A 19,627-nucleotide genomic window follows, 5' to 3' on the forward strand; every position below is an offset into this window, starting at 1 on the left:
TTACACGTCTTGGTCACCTCTTGTTCGCACTGGCGGCACTTTGAACAGTGGACGTTAAATTTCAGATGTGTTAAGACCCGTGGCTCGACCCTTCATTCGATCCCTGCGAAACCCTACATTTCAGCAGGATAATGCACAACCGCATGTTGCAGCTCCTGTACGGGCCTTTCTGGATACAGAAAATGTTCGACTGCTACCCTGGCCAGCACATCCTCCAGATCTGTCACCAATTGAAAATGTCTGGTCAATGGTGGCCGAGCAACTGGCTCGTCAGAATACGCCAGTCACTACTCTTGATGAACTGTGGTATCGTGTTGAACCTGCATGGACAGGTGTACCTGTACACGCCATCCAAGCTCTGTTTGGCACAATGCCCAGGCGTATCACGGCCGTTATTACGGCCAGAGGTGGTTGTTCTGTTTACTGATTTCTTAGGATCTATGCACCCAAATTTCGTGAAAATGTAATCACATGTCAGTTCTAGTATAATATATTTGTCCAATGAATACCCGTTTATCATCTGTATTTCTTCTTAATTGTATAAGCAACGCAAACGCTCATCTGTGAACAGATGGTCGATTGGCGGAGTAGTACCTTAAATGCGCTGCTACTCAAAACTGTAGAAGAGAGGAAGGATTTTAAGAGGAAATAATACTGAAATGTGTATCACAGAAGCAATTTATTTTCACAGCACTGATTTTACGTCAACACCCACGCAGACTAGTGTCATTAATTATGAGAGTTAAACTGTACGCTTTTCCTCTATCGTGATTACTATATTAAAGAGTCATAGAAGTATTGCCGGCCGCGGTGTGTCACAATTAACGGCGGAAACTAACACGGTTGAAAGAACACCACAGTAGAAGCAAAATCGCTCGCGAACACTTAATGCAATTGTATGGTTATGAGCCGCTAATGATTTTAGTTTTATGCTAATTAATGAAAATACCAGTGCTATGAATATTACGTTACCAGCTAGCAATGCGTGTTATTATTAGCACAACATGTTTCGGGACTATACTTTTTTTTTTTTAATTTCACATTTCATAAGTCAGTCACACAGAGGAATCGTACAAACGTATCATCGTTTGAACATCAAACAGATTCCCCTATGGACAACATAGTAATATGCATCATTGCTTACAGAAACAGCTGAAATAAATGAAAACAAATAAGGGGCCAAGTCCGGAAGGAATCCCAGTTTCGGTTTACAAAGAGTACTCTGTGGCAGTAGTCCCTTACCTGGCTTCCATTTATCGCGTATCTCTCGCCCAGCGTAATGTTCCGAGTTACTTGGAAAAAGCGCGCTGTTCACGAATCAGCATGGTTTTAGAAAGCATGGCTCGTGCGAGATTCAGTTTGTTCTTTTCTGACATACTGAGAACTATAGCTGAAGTGCAACAGGCTAGATTTCATATATCTAGATTTCAACAAAGCATTTTACACGGTGCCCCATTGAAAACTGTCAACCAATGTACGGAACAGAGTCGCTGACATGTGAGTGGCTCGAAGACTTCTCAGATAATAGAACCTAGTACGCTGTCCTTACAGCGAGTGTTCATCGCAGATAAGGGTTTCATTAAGAGTGCTCCAGGGAAGTGTATTAGGATCTCTATTATTTTCCATAAGCTAAGGACATCACACAAATCCATGCCTGAGGCAGGATTCGAACCTGCGACCGTAGCAGCAGAACGGTTCTGGAATGAAGGGCCTAGAACCGCTCGGCCACAGCGGCCGGTCTCTGACGGGCAGAGTGGGCAGCTGTCTATGGTTGTTCTCTGATGATGCTGTTGTGTACGGGAATGTGTTGAATTTGAGTGAATGTAGGAGGCTACGAGATGATACACAATTTCTAGTTGGTGATGAATGACAGATAGCTCTAAATGCAGAAAAGTCTAAGTCAACGTAGATGTCTAGGAAAACCAAATCCGTAATGTTCCAATACAGCGTTATCTGTGTCCAGCTAGACACTGTCATGTCGTTTAAATATCTGGGCGTAACATTGCAGAGCGTCATGAAATGGAACGGGCATGTGAGTATGTCGGTAAGGAAAACGAATGGTCGACTTCGGTTTATTGGGAGAATTTCTGGAAACTGTGGTTCATCTCTAAAGGAGCTCGCATATAGGACGCTAGGGCGATCTGTTCTTGAGTACTACTTAGAGTGTTTGGAATTTGTACTAAGACAGAATAAAGGAACACATAGAACAAAATCAGAGGTAGGCTGCTAGATCTGTTTCGAACAACACACAAATATCATGGAGAGACTTCGGTAACCCAAGTTTGAATCCCTGAAGGGAAGACGAACGTCTTTTAGAGGAACACTATTGAGAAAATTTAGAGGGCGTACATTTTAACCTAAGTGCAGAACGATTCTACTGCCACCAATATACAGGGTGATTGTAATTAAACTTTCAAAACGCTGTAGAAATAACACCACTGGTCAAAATGATTTCAAATTGCTACGGAATACTGTCGGAGAAGGGGAAAAACGTATGGCAGAAGAAAAAAAAGTGTAAAAAGGTCAATAGGTGGCGCTGTATGTGTCAGAATACGTAAATGAAAACACCTGGCCTGCGCACGACCCATTGAAGTTGTTATAAAAACGACGGCTACACGTCTTTTCCTCTCCTCTCCTCCAGCTTAACTCCCGTCGCTCCGCCATTTTTGTCTCCCTCTTCTAAAAGGCCTAGAACCGTGTATGGCATCCCAGACTCCTGTTTAAACTCCAGACCTACGCCCTTCCTATCAACTATGACCGTCTGATTGCCTTGTTTCTCTTCCGCCACCCCTACTATGTTACCATCCATAATGCCGATTTCCACACCTCGCCCTCTGCGGGTGTGCCCCAGTCCTCTGTCCTCTCACCTCTCCTCTACCTCCTGTACACGGCAGATATGCCCCAATTCCCCCCCCCCCCCCCCACCCCTGCAGTACACCTCCTGCGGTATACTGATGACGCTGCCTTCCTTTTCCTCGCTTCTACTATTCAACGGTCCCAACGCCTTCTCCAGAATCACCTTGATCTTTTTGCCACGTCGTGTAACCAGTGGCTCCTGAAAATAAATCCTCTAAGACCCAGGCAATCATCATAGGTCGTACCACTCTCTCCTTCCAGCTCCTTGATTTTTCACTTACATCTGCTCCTGTCCTGTCCACCTCTCTCGCACCCTCACCTACCTTGGCCTTACCATTTACCGTCACCTCACCTGGATCCCTCATCTCCGCTCTATCCAATCCAAAACCCACAACTGCTTCAGACTCCTTAAACTACTCTCTGGCTGGACATAGGTGTTGAACCCCTCTACCATTCAACACACCTACAAATCCTTAATTCGTCCCATCCTCTGTTATGCCAGTCCCACCTGCATATGCACCCCTCACCAAATTCTATAAGTCCCTCCAGATCCTCGAGTGCCATGCACTCCACTTCATCTTCCACATACACCTCCTGTCCCCCACACAGATCCTCTATGACGTGATTCGTTTCCTCCACCCTCTCCTTTTCCTCGAACATATCTGCGTCCTCTACACCTTCTGCCAACCCTCATCCCCTGGTTGCTCCTCTGCTCCCCAACCCCCGCCCTCTGCCGTTCCTTCACCATTGTCCCCCCCCCCCCGTACCCACCACCTCTACACTCTTCATCTCCTTTCCCAAGGTGGCTTCCATCGACTCCCCCTCCTGGATGATGTCCTCTCTTCCTCCATTTATCCCTCCTATCAAATCTGATCATAACCTCCCCCTCCCTCCCTCTGTCCTTTTCCCAGGCTCCCTCTCGCCCCTACACTTCCATCCTGTTTTTTCCCCCACCTACCCATTCTCTGACTCCCTTCTGTGCCCAGAGTCCTTTTCCTTTCCCCTCCACTACCTCCCCCACTCCTCCTCGCATCTGCCCTCCATCAGCTTCCCCCTTTCTTCTTTTCCTCCCCCCCCCCCTGTTTTCCCCCTCATTGGTCCTCCCCTCGCCCCCACCTGCTGCTGTGTCGCCTCTATAGTGCTGTTCAGTGGTGTGCGTCCCCTGTCAGTGTTGTGACCAGCCACTGTTTCTAGGTATGAACAGAAACCAGACTGTCACCGTGTTTTTTAATTGTGCCTGCCTACTTATTATGTGTTTTAATCAGCATAACCGACCTTTATGTTTTATATTTTCTTCGCAACTTTTTCGCCTTCTTCGAGTTTTTAACAGTCACCATTTTGTCGCCTGCTTTTATTTTCATATCTCCCAATTCTGTTTTTTAAACTTATTTGTAGTCTGCAGAGCAGCGTATTGTGCTACTGCCAGCCCGTCCCCCTCCCTCTAGGGGGAGGAGGGGGAATCGTAATCTAATAAAGGAAAATCAAAAGGCTTTTCCTCCTTTAGCGTCTGCGACGTTCACCATGACTGTCTCAAGCAGGATCGCTCTCTGCTTGTAAAGCTGTATTACAAGAATGATGACTGCGCACACATCGCTCTGCGGAAGTTCTGAACACTGAAGGGTTTGCAAAAAGGCGTTGGTCCAATAAATGCTATGGGTCTGGAGAAAATGATTAGGAAATTCGAAAAGACGGGTTCTTTTGGTGATGAACCTTGTAGAGGGCGGAAACGAATTGATTCGACGTTAGTGGAAGCAGTGGCCACAGCAGTGCAGGAGGAGACGAGTGGTAGTGTTCAAACGTGTAGTGCACGGAGAATTGCCCAAACATTGGACATACCCTTAAGCACAGTGAGTAAAATCCTACGAGACATCCTTCTTTGCCATCTATTCAAAATTACTCATGTGCCCGAGTTGCTTCCTGTTGACCTGCCAGCAAGAGAGACCTTTGCTTTAGAATTTCTCTCCTATGGAAGTGGGCAATGATTGGCGGTGTAATATGTCATGGACAGACGAAACCGACTTCCACCTGACAGGGGGGGCAGCGGAAAGTCCATACACGAATCATCCAGTACCACTTATCCTGAAAAGGTCACTGTGTGGTGCGGGTATACTGCATCATTTATCATATGGCCCTATCTTTTCGAAGAGACAGATGCTTGCGGTCCTGTTACCTGTACCATCACTAGGAAGAGCTATGAGTGTCTTTTGCGCAATCACGTCATTCCAGCTCTCCAACAGCATGAATGTGCGGATGGGATCATTTTTGTGCAAGATGGCGCACCTCCGCAGATTTCAAATCAGTTAAGCAGCTGCTGAAGCGCCACTTCGGAAATACTAGAATTATCAGCAGCCATTTCCCTACAGCCTGGCCGACCCGATCACCTGGTCTTAATCCGTGTGGCTTCTGACTGTGGGGCTGTCTGAAAGACGTTGTGTTCAATGTTCAGATTGCAAACTTAGTTGCATTGAAGCCACGCATTGCGCAGCACATTCTGAACGTGACCCCAGAAGCACTTCAGTCAGTTGTGGTACATGCTGTTTTTATTATATTTTAATTAATTTATTTATTTATTTAAGAAATTTATTTAAGAAAATTCTCTGCTTCTTATTTATTTTTGGTATTTTTAGTTATGATTTGCAGTGGTTTTATTTAGGTTTTAGCTTTAGTCTTTTAAAAGCTGAAGAATATAAGTCTTTGGTCTTAAATACCACAGGAGAGCTGGATATATGTCCCGCAGCGTCGATCTCGCTGATACTCCTCGTCGGAACTGCTCCACCTGAAATCTCTTGAATGCCTAACATTTTCTTGAATTTGTTTATTGTGCCATCGACTAACTAAACATTCACAATGGAGCTTAATAGCGTCGCAAGACATCAGCAAAATCTCTCCAACATAAAACACGTCTGATCTCTGTAATCGCTTCACCCAGAATCAAAGTTTTTCATCATTTACGATCCATTATATGTTTCTCGATTTCAACTTCTTGCGGAAAACGGTGGACAGCACACTGAGCATGTTTTGTGCCACTCACACAGAAATCAGTAATCCGATTTGATTTTGATTGATGCTTTTTATGCAGTTTCTGACCTCATGACAATTAAAAAAAAACGATGTGAGTGATGCTTTTTATGCGATTATTGGCCTCAGGACAAATAGAAATCGATTTTTCCCATCCAATGTGATGTGACCATGCCGTGGTGGATGGGCTTACGTAACTAAAAGTATCATTCCTGTACACCCATGCATACTGAATAGTACAGTTTGTTTAACAGACGTATACCTTAGGTATTGTTGTATGATTCACTTGTCATTTGTAGTCGACCACTGTTCAATTGTGATGCTTACAGCGCCATTTATTGCTACATTTTGTAACTATCTATTTTTCTTCTGTTATACGTTTTCCCCCTTCTCCGATAACATTCCGTTGCAATTTGACGTCATTCTGACCTGCGGTGTTATTTCTACAGCGGTTTGAAAGTTTAATTATAATCAACCTGTATATTTCGCGTAAGGGCCACGAAGATAAGATACGAAAAATTAGGAGGTGCTGTTTGCTAGTGGAATGGCGAAGGAAATTTCTAGTAGTGGTACTCCTCCACACACTGTACAGTGACTCGTGGAGTATGTAAGCAGATGTAGTAGGTACTGTTCTCACTCCGCCGCCCGGATGATGCCTTCCCTCCCTCCATTTATCCCTCCTACAAAATTTGATCCTCACCTTCCCCTCCCTCCCTCTCCACTGTCCTTTTCCCAGGCTCCCTCTCCCTCCGCCTTTTCATCTTGTTCTTACTCCCCCTAACCACTCCTTGACTCCATTCTCTCCCTCTCCCCTTTTCGCTTTCCCCACCCTTTTTCCTCTAATCAGTCTGGGTTGTCCCCCCTCCCCCCACCCCACCGCCGCCCCCACCATCTGCTTCAGCCGGTGGTGTGTTATCTTTGTCTCTAATCTCTGGTGCAGTATTTGAGTGTTCAGTGTTGTGTGCCCCTTTTTAAAGTGTTCCAAACAGAAACCATACTGTAGCTGTGTTTTCTTAACCTTGCCAGTGTACTTATTTTGTGTCCTCATTAGTTTTTTTCTATTTTAACTTCCGCAAATTTCCGCCATTTTACTGTTTTTAACAAAATCTGCGTTTTATCGCCATTACATATTGTTTGTCATCCTCCCATTATGTTTTTTAACTGTCCTATCGGCTGTAGAGCGGCGTATTAAGATGCTGTCAGCCGAGGGGAATCGAAATTCAGTAAAGGAAAAAAATCCTGTTCTGAATAGCTTAAAGCTTCTATGCCTTTAGGCGTTAGACCTTACGTAAAAATCCAGCATCAAACGTGCATTGTCACACACAAAACTCTTCGTAGAACATCTCCCGTTGGTGCGTCATACACTCAAAGCAGTCGTTAACTGAGGGCTGTCGGTAGTTTACAACTACGCCTTGACAGTGTAAAGCTCGAACGTGAGATGATCTAAGAAGAGTTCGCAGTGTAACAGTGCATGTTTGCTGCTAGGTTTCTTATATTTGACGGCACCTAATGGCATAGAAGCTTTAAGCATTTGGTAATGGGGTAACGTAGTGCCGAAATATATTGTACTGAAAACATCACCCTTTGACAACTGGTACCATAATTCAATAACGATTCATGAGACAGTTGTACGAAGGCTTGACAACATATAATAGTACAAATATGTTCTGAATTTTCGATTAAGCAGACTCTTGGTCTTAGCTCATGCTATTCAGTCGGAAGCTATGGTGACATCTAGCAGTAGGGCTCCACAGAAGCTGTGGAGGCGAAAGGCGTCCATTGCACCCTCCACAAAGTGTAGGTCTTGTTTTACTGTGGAATACCATTTCCAAAACTCAAACTGGACATCTGATGAAAGGTTGTCCGCTTCCACGTGGTCAAGTAGACGTGGCTGTTGGATACTCTCGAATATCTTGGAGAGATTCTGGCTATACTCCGGAACGTAGGTATACTGTCGGCAGCAGGGATCTTGTGTCTGTCCCAGGTTGAGATTGGCCACGATATCCACATGTTTCCGTGCCGTATGGAAGTTGCCTATTCTCATTACCGCCTTTAAAAGGATCACAGCGTGGTCAACATACGTCGGCGGCAGGTAGAAAAAAATGGCTCTGAGCACTATGGGACTTAACATCTGTGGTCATCAGTCCCCTAGAACTTATAACTACTTAAACCTAACTAACCTAAGGACATTACACACATCCATGCCCGAGGCAGGACTCGAACCTGCGACCGTAGCAGTCGCGCGGTTCCGAACTGCGCGCCTAGAACCGCTAGACCACCGCGGCCGGCGGCAACAGGTAGAGAACCATGCCGTAGGAGACAAGTACCGTCCCTCCAGCCTTCCTTAGTGTTAGGCGGTCAAGCTGGCAGCGAACCTGTCCACCATAATTGGATCTGTGTTTCTTCATCTACGTGTGGTTCCAAAGAATCTTGGTAGCCTTTCATCTTGTACCTGACGCATCAGATCGTCTATTGGCTGGAAATCTTTCGTAAAGACATCCTCCAGGCCCTCGGTCATTGCGTTGAAGCCTCTTACCACTGTATTTCTAACTTGAGGTAAAGGAATCCTGTTTCGAGAAAGGAAGCGTGTTATATTCTTCCACGCCGGGCCTACGCTGGGTTTCAGAGTGTAAATTTTGTTAGCTCATACTTGGTTACTGCGGTTGTCGATCTTCTTGCGTATTTCTCGGCGCACTCAGTTTAGCAGATGCTGTCATTCCAGACAAATCCTATTTTCTGCAATTGCGGCACGCAGCTGGGAAGTAGTTGATGAACAAGAAGTAGAGATTGTGCCTTCTCTAGCGGTGAGGCGCCATTGTCTGAGTCCAAGACGTTGGAAAACGTCGCAGCACAGTATCAGTATCTTCCACTGCTGCGTAAAATTTGCGAGATCATCCGAGAGATGTTCTTGAAATTTTTTCCAAATTTCTCATCAGTTCGCCGTCTTGGGATCAAAACGGCTTACTCGTCGTCGGAATAAAAAATTAAAACTGAATGGTCCGATGCGAGGGCGCTGGACGTCCCCTATGCAGACATTGAGCACGCCTCCCTGTCTGACGGTAAATTCTTAGGTTGCGAGGACCAATAATAATTGTTTATTGTCCCTCCACGACATGGAATGATCTCCTGATATCAGCGTTCGTGAGCTTCAAGTACCACACAGCATCAATTCCCCTTCTTATTACGAGCACTTCCCGTTTTACGAAATTTATTCACTAATTTGTGAATTGCATGACGATTTAGAATTCAGACACATGGAAACTTCTGTTTAAACAATCGCCGGACGCACAAACGAAAAGTAGCTAGACACTCTTCGTGGAATGGAATAACTGGTTTTTACCCATGTTGCGTTCGCAAACTTCAGTGTTACACTTGTAATGTTTGTTTCACTGTTCGAATGACACTGGCCGAAAACGCGCGCACTGCGGCCTTAACAGGGCAACCCATTCGACCATCCAGTGCAGCTCCGGTGGCTGGCAAACACAGACACGCGCATACAGTTTTCGTATAAATGTAACACCCTCTAGTTAACTTACTTTTTCCATCTGTGTGTTTTCATTTGACTGCCCGTTATGTTTTCATTGCCGCGCCACGTGACCGCGAGGACACCAGGCGGCATCCATTCTCGCGGTGTTCACCAGTCGTAATGTTTTGGTTGATCAGTGTGGACGGCGGTAAATGTGTGCTCCTGAATTAATGTTCCTTGAGTTCGGTAACAGCATGGTTACCGCAGGTAGAACCAAGGCCCTCGGTCTCTCTGTGTAATAGAACGGCCGTTTCCGACACATCTCACGCTTCAGGAGCTATGTCTCAACCCTTATAAGCAATAAGAGATACAGCCATTGCTCATCTCGTTGAGCTAACTTTCTAACACTATTATTCAATCAGTAATCTAATTTATAAAATATGCGACAGTAGAATGCTTTGCTAATGTATGTTTGTAATGTATGTAAGGAATACTGCAGGCCGAAGTGATGATGATGTTTGGTTTGTGGGGCGCTCAACTGCGTGGTTATCAGCGCCCGTACAATTACCCAATCTTTGCCCAATCCAATCTCGCCACTTTCCTGGATGATGATGAAATGATGAGGACAACACAAACACCCAGTCATCTCGAGGCAGGTGAAAATCCCTGACCCCGCCGGGAATCGAACCCGGGACCCCGTGCTCGGGAAGCGAGAACGCTACCGCGAGACAACGAGCGGCGGACAAGCAGGCCGAAGTGGCCGTGCGGTTCTAGGCGCTGCAGTCTGGAACCGCGAGATCACTACGGTCGCAGGTTCGAATCCTGCCTCGGGCATGGATGTGTGTGATGTCCTTAGGTTAGTTAGGTTTAACTAGTTCTAAGTTCTAGGGGACTGATGACCTTAGAAGTTGAGTCCCATACTGCTCAGAGCCATTTTTTTTTGTAAAGAATACTATTTTGTCAATGATTAATGAAATGAAAATGTTCGTGTGTGTAAAAAATTTGGACATTTGTGGTAAGGTCTTATGGGACCAAACTGCTGAGGTCATCGTTCCCTAAGCTTACACACTATTTAATCTAATTTAAAGTAACTAAAGCTAAGGACGACACACACCCATGCCCGAGGAAGTTCAAAAATGGCTCTGAGCACTATGGGACTTAACATCTGTGGTCATCAGTCACCTAGAACTTAGAACTACTTAACTACTTAAACCTAACTAACCTAAGGACATCACACACATCCATGCCCGAGGCAGGATTCGAACCTGCGACCGTAGCGGTCACGCGGTTCCAGGCTTAAGCGCCACGAACCGCACGGCCACACCGGCCGGCGCCCGAGGAAGGACTCGTACCTCCGACGGGTGGGGGGTGGGGGGGGGTGGGGGGAGCGGACTGTGACAAGACGCCATAGACCTCATGTGTGTAATTATATACATTTGAGCAAGTTGTGATTTGTATAAAATGGTACACCACCCTTAGGGATAATGTGTAGGATATGTTTTATGTAAAAGATGTAATGCTTTAGTACTGCACGGAAGTTACTGTGGGAAGCGTAAAAGGTGGCTCTTTTTTTTTTTTTTGCGCGCGCTACCTGTAGAGCGATCGGGAGCGAGAGGACAGTGAAAGAGGCAGCACTCGGATGTCGGATGGAGCAGGCAATGTCTTGCCAGGAAACTGTTGCACAATAGCCTCGGATGACGACTGCTGAATTATTACGGTTTTGCGGTTTTGGTACAAGTTGTCGGGCTATGTTATGGACGTTAAAACGACGCCAACAATAATTAATTAGTCCATATCCAAGAAAGTCGTATGCCGTACCATGGGTAGTACAGCCGCCGTTCCTATCCGCCACACCCAACGACTGCAGCCAACTGGTTATGAACTGTATAATTAGAATTGTAGAGGCGTGAACCATTCATTCAAAATTAACATTTTTTGAATAATTATTCCGTTAAACATGAATTTTGGTTTATCCTGTTGTTTTATTCGTTATCATTCACGTATATAGGGTCCTTTGCTGGTGTTTAATTATTCCGAGTAAAACTGTTATAAAAACATTTGAAGTGCTTTAGTCAGTATCTACAAGTAGTAATTTTTATCTCTGAATAAATGTCTAAAAATAATTGCTATGGACTAACTTTTAAAGCGCAGGTAACAGTACTGTATTATTTACGATGTAGAAGTGGTGATTTTGCTTAAGTACTCAAGTAGATGTCTTCAGACAAATTTAATGATTTTAATACTCTTTCTCTCTTTGTTGTAACAAGTAAAGTGAAACTGACTAAATAAGTTTTGCTAGAAAGACGAACATGTCGTGCATAAAAACTGAGGTTTTGCCAATTTAAGTTTTGTGTAAAATAAAGATAAAATTCTTTCAGTTATAAGTGAAGTTTAGTAAGGAACAGAGAGTTATGAGAGGAAAATTACTTATGTGGCTTAGTAACACAGAAGCAGGATTGCATAAAAATAAGGAATGGCAGTGCAGAGTGACCACACCCTACCTTCGGCTTTTGACAGATCATTTGTTACGGCCTGGTATACACAAAATGTATTACTAAATTTAAATGTTTATATTATGCTATTAGAATATTTATGTATTTAATTTGTTGGTTATACAAAATGCAAACATAGAAGTCACCCCTCCACCCACCCCAAGGCCAAAATTTTCTTAGCACTTAGTGACGATCAAAAATTCGCAACGTTTGTAGATCAAATCTTTATATGTGTGTGTGTGTGTGTGTAGTAACTAAAAGGCTTTCTTTCTCAGAGCCGTATCCTGAAACGTTATATTCATTTGTGTAGTTATGAACAACAGCCAAATTTGCTTCTTCTGCTTTTCTGAAACTTAACCACTTATTTGGCTAGGTAGGCTGGCGACCATAAATCCATTACACAGACCACTTAATAAATTTGGTTCGGAAAGGTCTTAGATTCAGTATTACTCCAGTTTTACTGCGTTTCTTTGTAACAGCTAGAAAACTCTTTAAAAAACGGACAAAAAACGGACTAATAATCTCAAAAAATGGTTCAAATGGCTCTGAGGACTATGGGACTTAACATCTATGGTCATCAGTCCCCTAGAACTTAGAACTACTTAAACCTAACTAACCTAAGGACATCATACAACACCCAGTCATCACGAGGCAGAGAAAATCCCTTACCCCGCCGGGAATCGAACCCGGGAACCCGGGCGTGGGAAGCGAGAACGCTACCGCACGACCACGAGCTGCGGACTACTAATCTCATTTCCACATTCATTAGTATACATCACAGTCACATCCTGTAAAAGGGGTAACATTATACGACAGTTGAAGAACATAGACACGTTTATGACGTTTATACTATATGCACAGTTCCCTGTGTTCCTGTGTAAGTGGCTTTTCCCGTGACAGGACTATTTGTTCCGTTGGGGTATAGTGTTCTAACCTGCATGTGCCTTACTGAGATATTTACTATATGAATCAGATTTCATCGTTTTTCTGGGCATTTACAGAGTTTTATTTAGATATGATGGACACTCTCCAAATTTTTGTCGCATTGGTTAAATAAACTTTTCTGCTTATTCTTTTTAGCCTTTAATCTGATTGAAGTTGTTCATTTTTTTAGATGCTGCTGTCCGCTACGAGATCGAGGCGGGCAACGAAGGCGGCGCCTTCTCCATAGACGCCACCACGGGGCGCGTCGTGGTGGCTGGACAACTCGATTACGAAAAGCGCAAAATGGTGGGTACCACTCAGATCGAGCACAGACGCCGTTCTCTCTAGGTAACTCTTAGAACGTGTAAGCAATCCTGTGATTTGGAGAAAACAGGCGATACTGGCCTTCGCAAGGGAGTAAGGCTAGTTCCATCCTGTCATTACCACGTGAACACTCTTCGGCAAGTCCACAAAACGTTCTCCATGATTTGGAACTTTGTAGTACATTGAAACTGTGTGCTGGACCTGGAATCGAATTCAGAACCGTGCCTTTGGCGGACAGTGTTCTACCCACTACTTTTATTTCATTTTGTTTGTTATTGTTCGTTGCATTTGTTCGGGGCGGACGTCTTCTGACACCCATTCAAGTTCTCGTTGATCCATTCACTCAGTTTTTTTATTGCAGTGGTAGCTACCACTCTGACCGAACACGCTGAGCTACCGTGCCAGCTTCCCACTGAGCCACCTATTACCCGTTCTCAAAGCTTTACTTCCGCCAGTACCTATTTCCTACTTGTCAAAAGAGTTCTCTTGTACGCCTGAAGGAAACTAGGACTGAACCCATAATCAAACCAATTCCATACGCACAGCAAAATTTCCCAGTCATGGTCTGTCATAGGCTGTCCAAGTCCAGTCACCCGCAGCGCAATTAGGCGTCAAAATACAAAATAATAGCTCGGAACGGAAGAATAGCTCGGAGCACTGGCTCTCGAAATCAGTAACTGCCTTTTTATTGCAGCCAGACAAGGCTGTCTTGATTTTGTCCCATGTGGCACGGAGGTAGGGAAGGATGGTGGACCACGAGAATTGCCACTACATTAAATTGAATATACTTTTGCTCCATACATCCATAGTGAGGAGATCTTCAAGGATGTAAGAATTCTCATGAAACAAGAATACATAATATGCATTTACAAAAAAAAAGAGATATCTTAATTCCCATAACCACAGATCCTAAGTGAAATGTTTGTCATGGATATGGAAAAACTAAAAATACGTTAAATCTGTTCAATTTTCATTTAAGAAAAAATGACGAATTGTCACAGAATCACAGAAATTTACCTAAGCAGTAAACTGAGAGACATGCAATAATTATTAGGCCATTGTATCTAGGCAGCTCGGTGGTCTAACTGCGGCCAAAATCCAATCTTACCACTCTGACTAGGGTGTCATTGCCATCCATCATGTAATGAGAGAGTTAGATTCCTCCTTTGTGCCCACCCATGTTCTTTTTCTCACTCTTAGAGTGGTGCTTCCGTCAAAGATCAAAGCATGCTATGAAATTATAACAGTCTGTCTGTACATTCTGAACCCGATGTGCTGCTACCAGTGTCATCGTTTCAACCACACTACAACGTCTTCTCGACACCCAGCCAAACGTGTAACCTGTTGTAGGGATCCGCATGAGGGTGACTGTCCGTCTCCTTCTTCTGGCTGTATCGACTGCAATGGCGTCCATGCCGCCTCCTTTCAGGATTTTCCCATGTATCTTGATGAGTAGGCTGTCCAAGAGATCCGGGTACAAGAATAAGTGCCTCACCTAGTCGCTCGCAAGTTAGTGGCTAGCCACAAACCCTGTGTTCTCCCCTCTGGCACCTATTGTTCAGTTCTTGTTACTTCTCGCTCCATGACAGACATGGCCAAGCAGACATGCGACCTCCAATTCAGCTCTGAGGTTGTGAAATCACCCAGTGTCAAGGTAGCATCGCCATCCCCCAGTCCAGCTGTGCAACAAGCCATCAATCTCTACCCTCAAGGGACGAAGCCACCAGCTACACAACTGGTAGGTCAGAAAGGACAGAAGAAGTACTCCTGCGAAGACTTCCTACGTCCCTCCTGCCAATCAACAACCGAGTCTTTCTCTGAATGGAAAGGCTCGAAGAAGTCCACCAAAGGCAAATGGTCTTCTCCTTCGCCAACTCGCAGATACTCTTCGATGGTGTCGACACGTGATACATTAGCCCGGCTGGCCTCTGTGTTGCTGGTGTGCACCACCAACCGTTTTTCAGCATTGGACTCCACAGACCAACCGCACAAGCAAGCTGATGCTTCTGTGGACCCCATGGAGCAGGATCCTCCTGTTTCTGTGCCCTGTAGTAGTGCTATTCACAGGCTGTCAGTCGGCAGCTGGCGAGGTGACACCCTACTCTCCTCCAATGAAACGTTCGCGCCCTTCGGTCCCAAAAAGAGGATGCTTTTAGCCTCGAGGCGTCCCCTTGTTCTCTGCCTTCAGGAAACGAAATTGTGCCCTCACGACCACTTTGAGCTTTCGCATATACGCTCCTGGAAATGGAAAAAAGAACACATTGACACCGGTGTGTCAGACCCACCATACTTGCTCCGGACACTGCGAGAGGGCTGTACAAGCAATGATCACACGCACGGCACAGCGGACACACCAGGAACCGCGGTGTTGGCCGTCGAATGGCGCTAGCTGCGCAGCATTTGTGCACCGCCGCCGTCAGTGTCAGCCAGTTTGCCGTGGCATACGGAGCTCCATCGCAGTCTTTAACACTGGTAGCATGCCGCGACAGCGTGGACGTGAACCGTATGTGCAGTTGACGGACTTTGAGCGAGGGCGTATAGTGGGCATGCGGGAGGCCGGGTGGACGTACCGCCGAATTGCTCAACACGTGGGGCGTGAGGTCTCCACAGTACAGCGATGTTGTCGCCAGTGGTCGGCGGAAGGTGCACGTGCCCGTCGACCTGGGACCGGACCGCAGCGACGCACGGATGCACGCCAAGACCGTAGGATCCTACGCAGTGCCATAGGGGACCGCACCGCCACTTCCCAGCAAATTAGGGACACTGTTGCTCCTGGGGTATCGGCGAGGACCATTCGCAACCGTCTCCATGAAGCTGGGCTACGGTCCCGCACACCGTTAGGCCGTCTTCCGCTCACGCCCCAACATCGTGCAGCCCGCCTCCAGTGGTGCCGCGACAGGCGTGAATGGAGGGACGAATGGAGACGTGTCGTCTTCAGCGATGAGAGTCGCTTCTGCCTTGGTGCCAGTGATGGTCGTATGCGTGTTTGGCGCCGTGCAGGTGAGCGCCACAATCAGGACTGCATACGACCGAGGCACACAGGACCAACACCCGGCATCATGGTGTGGGGAGCGATCTCCTACACTGGCCGTACACCACTGGTGATCGTCGAGGGGACACTGAATAGTGCACGGTACATCCAAACCGTCATCGAACCCATCGTTCTACCATTCCTAGACCGGCAAGGGAACTTGCTGTTCCAACAGGACAATGCACGTCCGCATGTATCCCGTGCCACCCAACGTGCTCTAGAAGGTGTAAGTCAACTACCCTGGCCAGCAAGATCTCCGGATCTGTCCCCCATTGAGCATGTTTGGGACTGGATGAAGCGTCGTCTCACGCGGTCTGCACGTCCAGCACGAACGCTGGTGCAACTGAGGCGCCAGGTGGAAATGGCATGGCAAGCCGTTCCACAGGACTACATCCAGCATCTGTACGATCGTCTCCATGGGAGAATAGCAGCCTGCATTGCTGCGAAAGGTGGATATACACTGTACTAGTGCCGACATTGTGCATGCTCTGTTGCCTGTGTCTATGTGCCTGTGGTTCTGTCAGTGTGATCATGTGATGTATCTGACCCCAGGAATGTGTCAATAAAGTTTCCCCTTCCTGGGACAATGAATTCACGGTGTTCTTATTTCAATTTCCAGGAGTGTATTACCAGTCAGTTTTGACCTTCCCCAGAGGTCAACATTCCATCTCATGGGGTGTCATACTGCTCATATAGGATGACATTCATAGTCAACCCATCTCCCTAACTTCCCACCTTCACACTGTTGCAGTGCGCCTTTTCCATCCCCACCTGACTTTCCCCCTCTGTACCATTTATGTCCCTCCATCATTCTACGTCACCAGGGCAGACTTCCTTCAGATTACTGGGCAGCTACCTCTCCCATTTTTGCTACTTGGTGACATTAAAGTGCATCATACCCTTTGGTGTTGTCCCAGGACCTGTCAGAAAGGTACTCTTTTGGCTGACCTTCTTAACCAACTTAACCTGTCTTAACACTGGGGCAGCCACTTTCTTTTCCAACTCCTCTCACACCTATTCCCATTTGGACCTATCCTTCTGCACTGCCCAGCTTGACCATCGTCTTGAGTGGTCCGTTTTTTTCTGACTTGAGCGACCATTTCCCGTGTGCTATCCGTTTGTTGACTCCTACCCCATCTGCATGCACACCCAAATGGCAGCTTACTAAGACTGAATACCAGCTTTAGTCCTCCCTGGCGACCCTGAAAGAGCAATATTTCCCCAGTTGTGTTGACCAAGTGGAATATCTCACAAACGTTATCCTTACTGCTGCAGAACGTTCCATTCCTCGCCCTTCCTCTTTACCACGTTGTGTCCCAGTCTCTTGGTGGACCGAGGCATGCCGCGACGCAATTCGCGCATGGAGACGGGCTTCCGCGTTTTTAACCGCCATCCTACGATGCCCAACTGCTTTCATTACAAACAGATGCGTGCAGTGTCGTCGCGTTATTCGGGATAGCAAAACGGCTAGCTGGAGTTCATTCATATTCTCAAATACTGTATTAATGTAGTAAAGATATCTGCGCGCAATGCGTCAACGGCCTTGCGACAAAGCAACAGTGGTTGCTGTCAAATCACGGAGTTACACGCTGTTGGGCTTGGCAGGCACTTGGGTGGGTGACACTTTGATGGATGACGGTCCTGATTTGCTGAGCGCTGTTGGCTAGTGACGTGCACTCAACCCTTGTGAAGGCAGTTGAGGAGCTACTTGATGAAAAGTAGCGGCTCTGGTCACGAATGCTGACAACGACCGGGAGAGTTGTGTGCTGACTACATCCAGTGACGGCTAACAGCTGAGGAGGAAGCGGCGATCGGTGGGTAGTTGGACGAAGTTCTGTTTTAGCATCTGCACACAGTGAGTTACGCTGTCGCAAAACATGTTGACACTTTATAACTGTAATACTTGTCTTACTGTGCTGAACCTTTCATATAAGATTATACCTGTTAAGGAGTCGCATGATCTTTGGCCCCGAAATAAACTACTGGGCGAGTTGACGCAGTGGTTAGCATACTGGACTCGCATCCGGGAGGACAACGGTTCAAACCCGTGTACAGCCATCCTGATTTAGGTTTCCCAATTTCCCAAAATCGCTTCAGGCAAATGCCGGGATGGTACCTTTGAAAGGGCACGGACGACTTACTTCCCCATCCTTCCCTAATCCATTGGGGCCGATGACCTCGCTGTTTGGTTCTTCCCCCAAATCAACCAACCAACCGAAAGAAACTGGCAAAATTACTGTCCTATTGCAGTGCTCATTCTCACCCAAAAAGGAGACAGCTTACACTTAATACTTTCAGAGTATTTCATAGTAACTAATCACGCTACAGAAGAACCAACGGGTCGTTTTCGGATCACATGTCACCACTTCACATTGTTACCCCCACATTACACATTTAAGTAGAAATAATTTGCTTAGCATATCACAGTTTGGATTCCAAACAGGTTACTCGACTGAGAATGCTATTTATACATTAACCCATTCGCCGTTGGTATTTTTGTCCTCTTTCTAAAGTGTTTGATGGTTTATGTAATTTTACAATCCTAGAATAATTTAATTTGTATCGAAGTGATGCCTTTACACACAACTGGTTTGAATCACACTTAACTAACGAAATGAAAACCATTGTGCCGAATATTTCAGGCAATAATCGAAACGTAGAAAATTTTAGAGACTGGGGAGAAGTCGCAAAGGGAGTCCGACAGAGTTCAATGTTGGTTCCACTTCTGTTCTTTATATATCTGAATGACCTTCCACTTCACATTTAAGCAGAATTGCAGCTACTGTTGTAATAAATCTCATTAGAAATAAAGAAACAGAAGACACCGTTAATGATGTTTTTTAAAGAACTGTTGAATGCTTCTCTGAAAATGGCGCCTCCCTTAATTTTGAGGAAACACACTACATTCAGTTCTCTAGAACAAATAATCATACCAATACATGATATATCAAAATGAAGAAGACTCAGTAAATTAGGTAGACTGATCCAAATTTTTGGGTGTACATATTGATGAAAATTTTAACTGGAAGAAGCATTTTACTAAGTTTCTCAAACAGTTAAGTTCAGCCACTTTTGCTATTCATATGATTTCTAGTCTTCAAAACAAACGAGTCAATGTCCTGACATATTTTATATATTTAGGTCAGTTATGCCTTATAGAATAATTTTCTGGGGTAAGTATCAAATAGAAAGAAAGTATTGAGTACACAAAAGCGAGCACTAAGAATGATATGTGGTGGATTGTCATGTAGGTTCATCTTCAATTATTTAAGCATTGTAATTGCACCGTCGTAATATACAGTATATATTCGCCAATGAAATTAAACATCCCATCTCAATTTGAGAAGTATAGTGATGTCCACATCTAAAATACTAAAGGAAAAAATTATTTTTATTACACATTACTAAGGGTGCCATGTGTTCAATATGAAGCTACAATTATTTTATTATTTTTGCAATTACATATAATGTCTGTCAGGTAGCAAAGTAAGTTTTAAAACGAACCTAAAATCATTT

At 45.3% G+C, this 19,627-nt stretch overlaps 1 protein-coding gene across 1 annotated transcript in view; it reads left to right on the forward strand.

The window, feature by feature from the left end:
* Positions 1-19,627, forward strand: part of LOC126092814 (neural-cadherin-like) — a gene marked incomplete at its 3' end in the record, with an annotated part of 240,430 nt that overhangs the window by 46,121 nt on the left and 174,682 nt on the right. The window contains exon 2 of the mRNA XM_049908543.1: positions 12,947-13,062. Within this exon, the coding sequence (XP_049764500.1) occupies positions 12,947-13,062 (116 nt within the window). The remainder of the gene's footprint in view (positions 1-12,946; positions 13,063-19,627) is intronic.

The sequence above is a fragment of the Schistocerca cancellata genome, chromosome 7 (assembly GCF_023864275.1).
Source record: "Schistocerca cancellata isolate TAMUIC-IGC-003103 chromosome 7, iqSchCanc2.1, whole genome shotgun sequence".
In the NCBI taxonomy this organism is placed as follows: domain Eukaryota; kingdom Metazoa; phylum Arthropoda; class Insecta; order Orthoptera; family Acrididae; genus Schistocerca; species Schistocerca cancellata.